The sequence below is a fragment of the Austrofundulus limnaeus genome, unplaced genomic scaffold (assembly GCF_001266775.1).
Source record: "Austrofundulus limnaeus strain Quisiro unplaced genomic scaffold, Austrofundulus_limnaeus-1.0 Scaffold803, whole genome shotgun sequence".
Classification (NCBI taxonomy): Eukaryota; Metazoa; Chordata; class Actinopteri; order Cyprinodontiformes; family Rivulidae; genus Austrofundulus; species Austrofundulus limnaeus.
The window spans coordinates 102,392-103,168 of NW_013953205.1; the positions used below are offsets into that span (position 1 = coordinate 102,392).

General features: G+C 48.0%; 1 protein-coding gene across 1 annotated transcript in view; it reads right to left on the minus strand.

Moving 5' to 3' along the window:
* abcf3 (ATP-binding cassette, sub-family F (GCN20), member 3) overlaps positions 1–777 on the minus strand; it is a gene marked incomplete in the record, with an annotated part of 14,808 nt that overhangs the window by 5,454 nt on the left and 8,577 nt on the right. The window contains 2 exon segments of the mRNA XM_014028757.1: positions 393–593; positions 682–737. Coding sequence (XP_013884211.1) covers positions 393–593; positions 682–737 — 257 coding nt within the window.

Here is a 777-nt window from a genome sequence, read left to right on the forward strand (position 1 = left end):
GTCTTACAGTGCACCGCAGTGTCTTACAGTACACCGCAGTGTCTTACAGTACACCGCAGTGTCTTACAGTACACCGCAGTGTCTTACAGTGCACCGCAGTGTCTTACAGTGCACCGCAGTGTCTTACAGTACACCGCAGTGTCTTACAGTACACCGCAGTGTCTTACAGTACACCGTAGTATCTTACAGTACACCGCAGTATCTTACAGTACACCGCAGTGTCTTACAGTACACTGCGGTATCTTACAGTACACTGCGGTATCTTACAGTACACTGCGGTATCTTACAGTACACTGCGGTATCTTACAGTACACCGCAGTGTCTTACAGTACACTGCAGTATCTTACAGTACACTGCAGTATCTTACAGTACACTATAGTATCATGAAATACCTGTATATGTTGTCTGTACTGCATCTGGGCCTCGTACTCCCTCTGTTGGTTCTTCAGCCGGTCTTCTTTGGTCTTCAGGAAGTTCTCGTAGTCGCCCCGGTAACTGACGAGACTCTGTGAGTGAAGGTGGATGATGTCTGTTGCCACGGCGTTCAGAAAATTTCTATCGTGGGAAACAACCAAGATGGTGGACTGCCACATCTGAGGGGGAGGAGTCATTCAGCTAGGTTAGCTCGTTGCTAAAGGCTGCTATTGTTTCCAATGAGGAATGCTAACAGCTAACACAGACCTGCAGGTAGTTCTCCAGCCACAGGATTGCTCTGATGTCCAACATGTTGGTGGGTTCTGAAAGACACACACACACACACACACACACACACACACA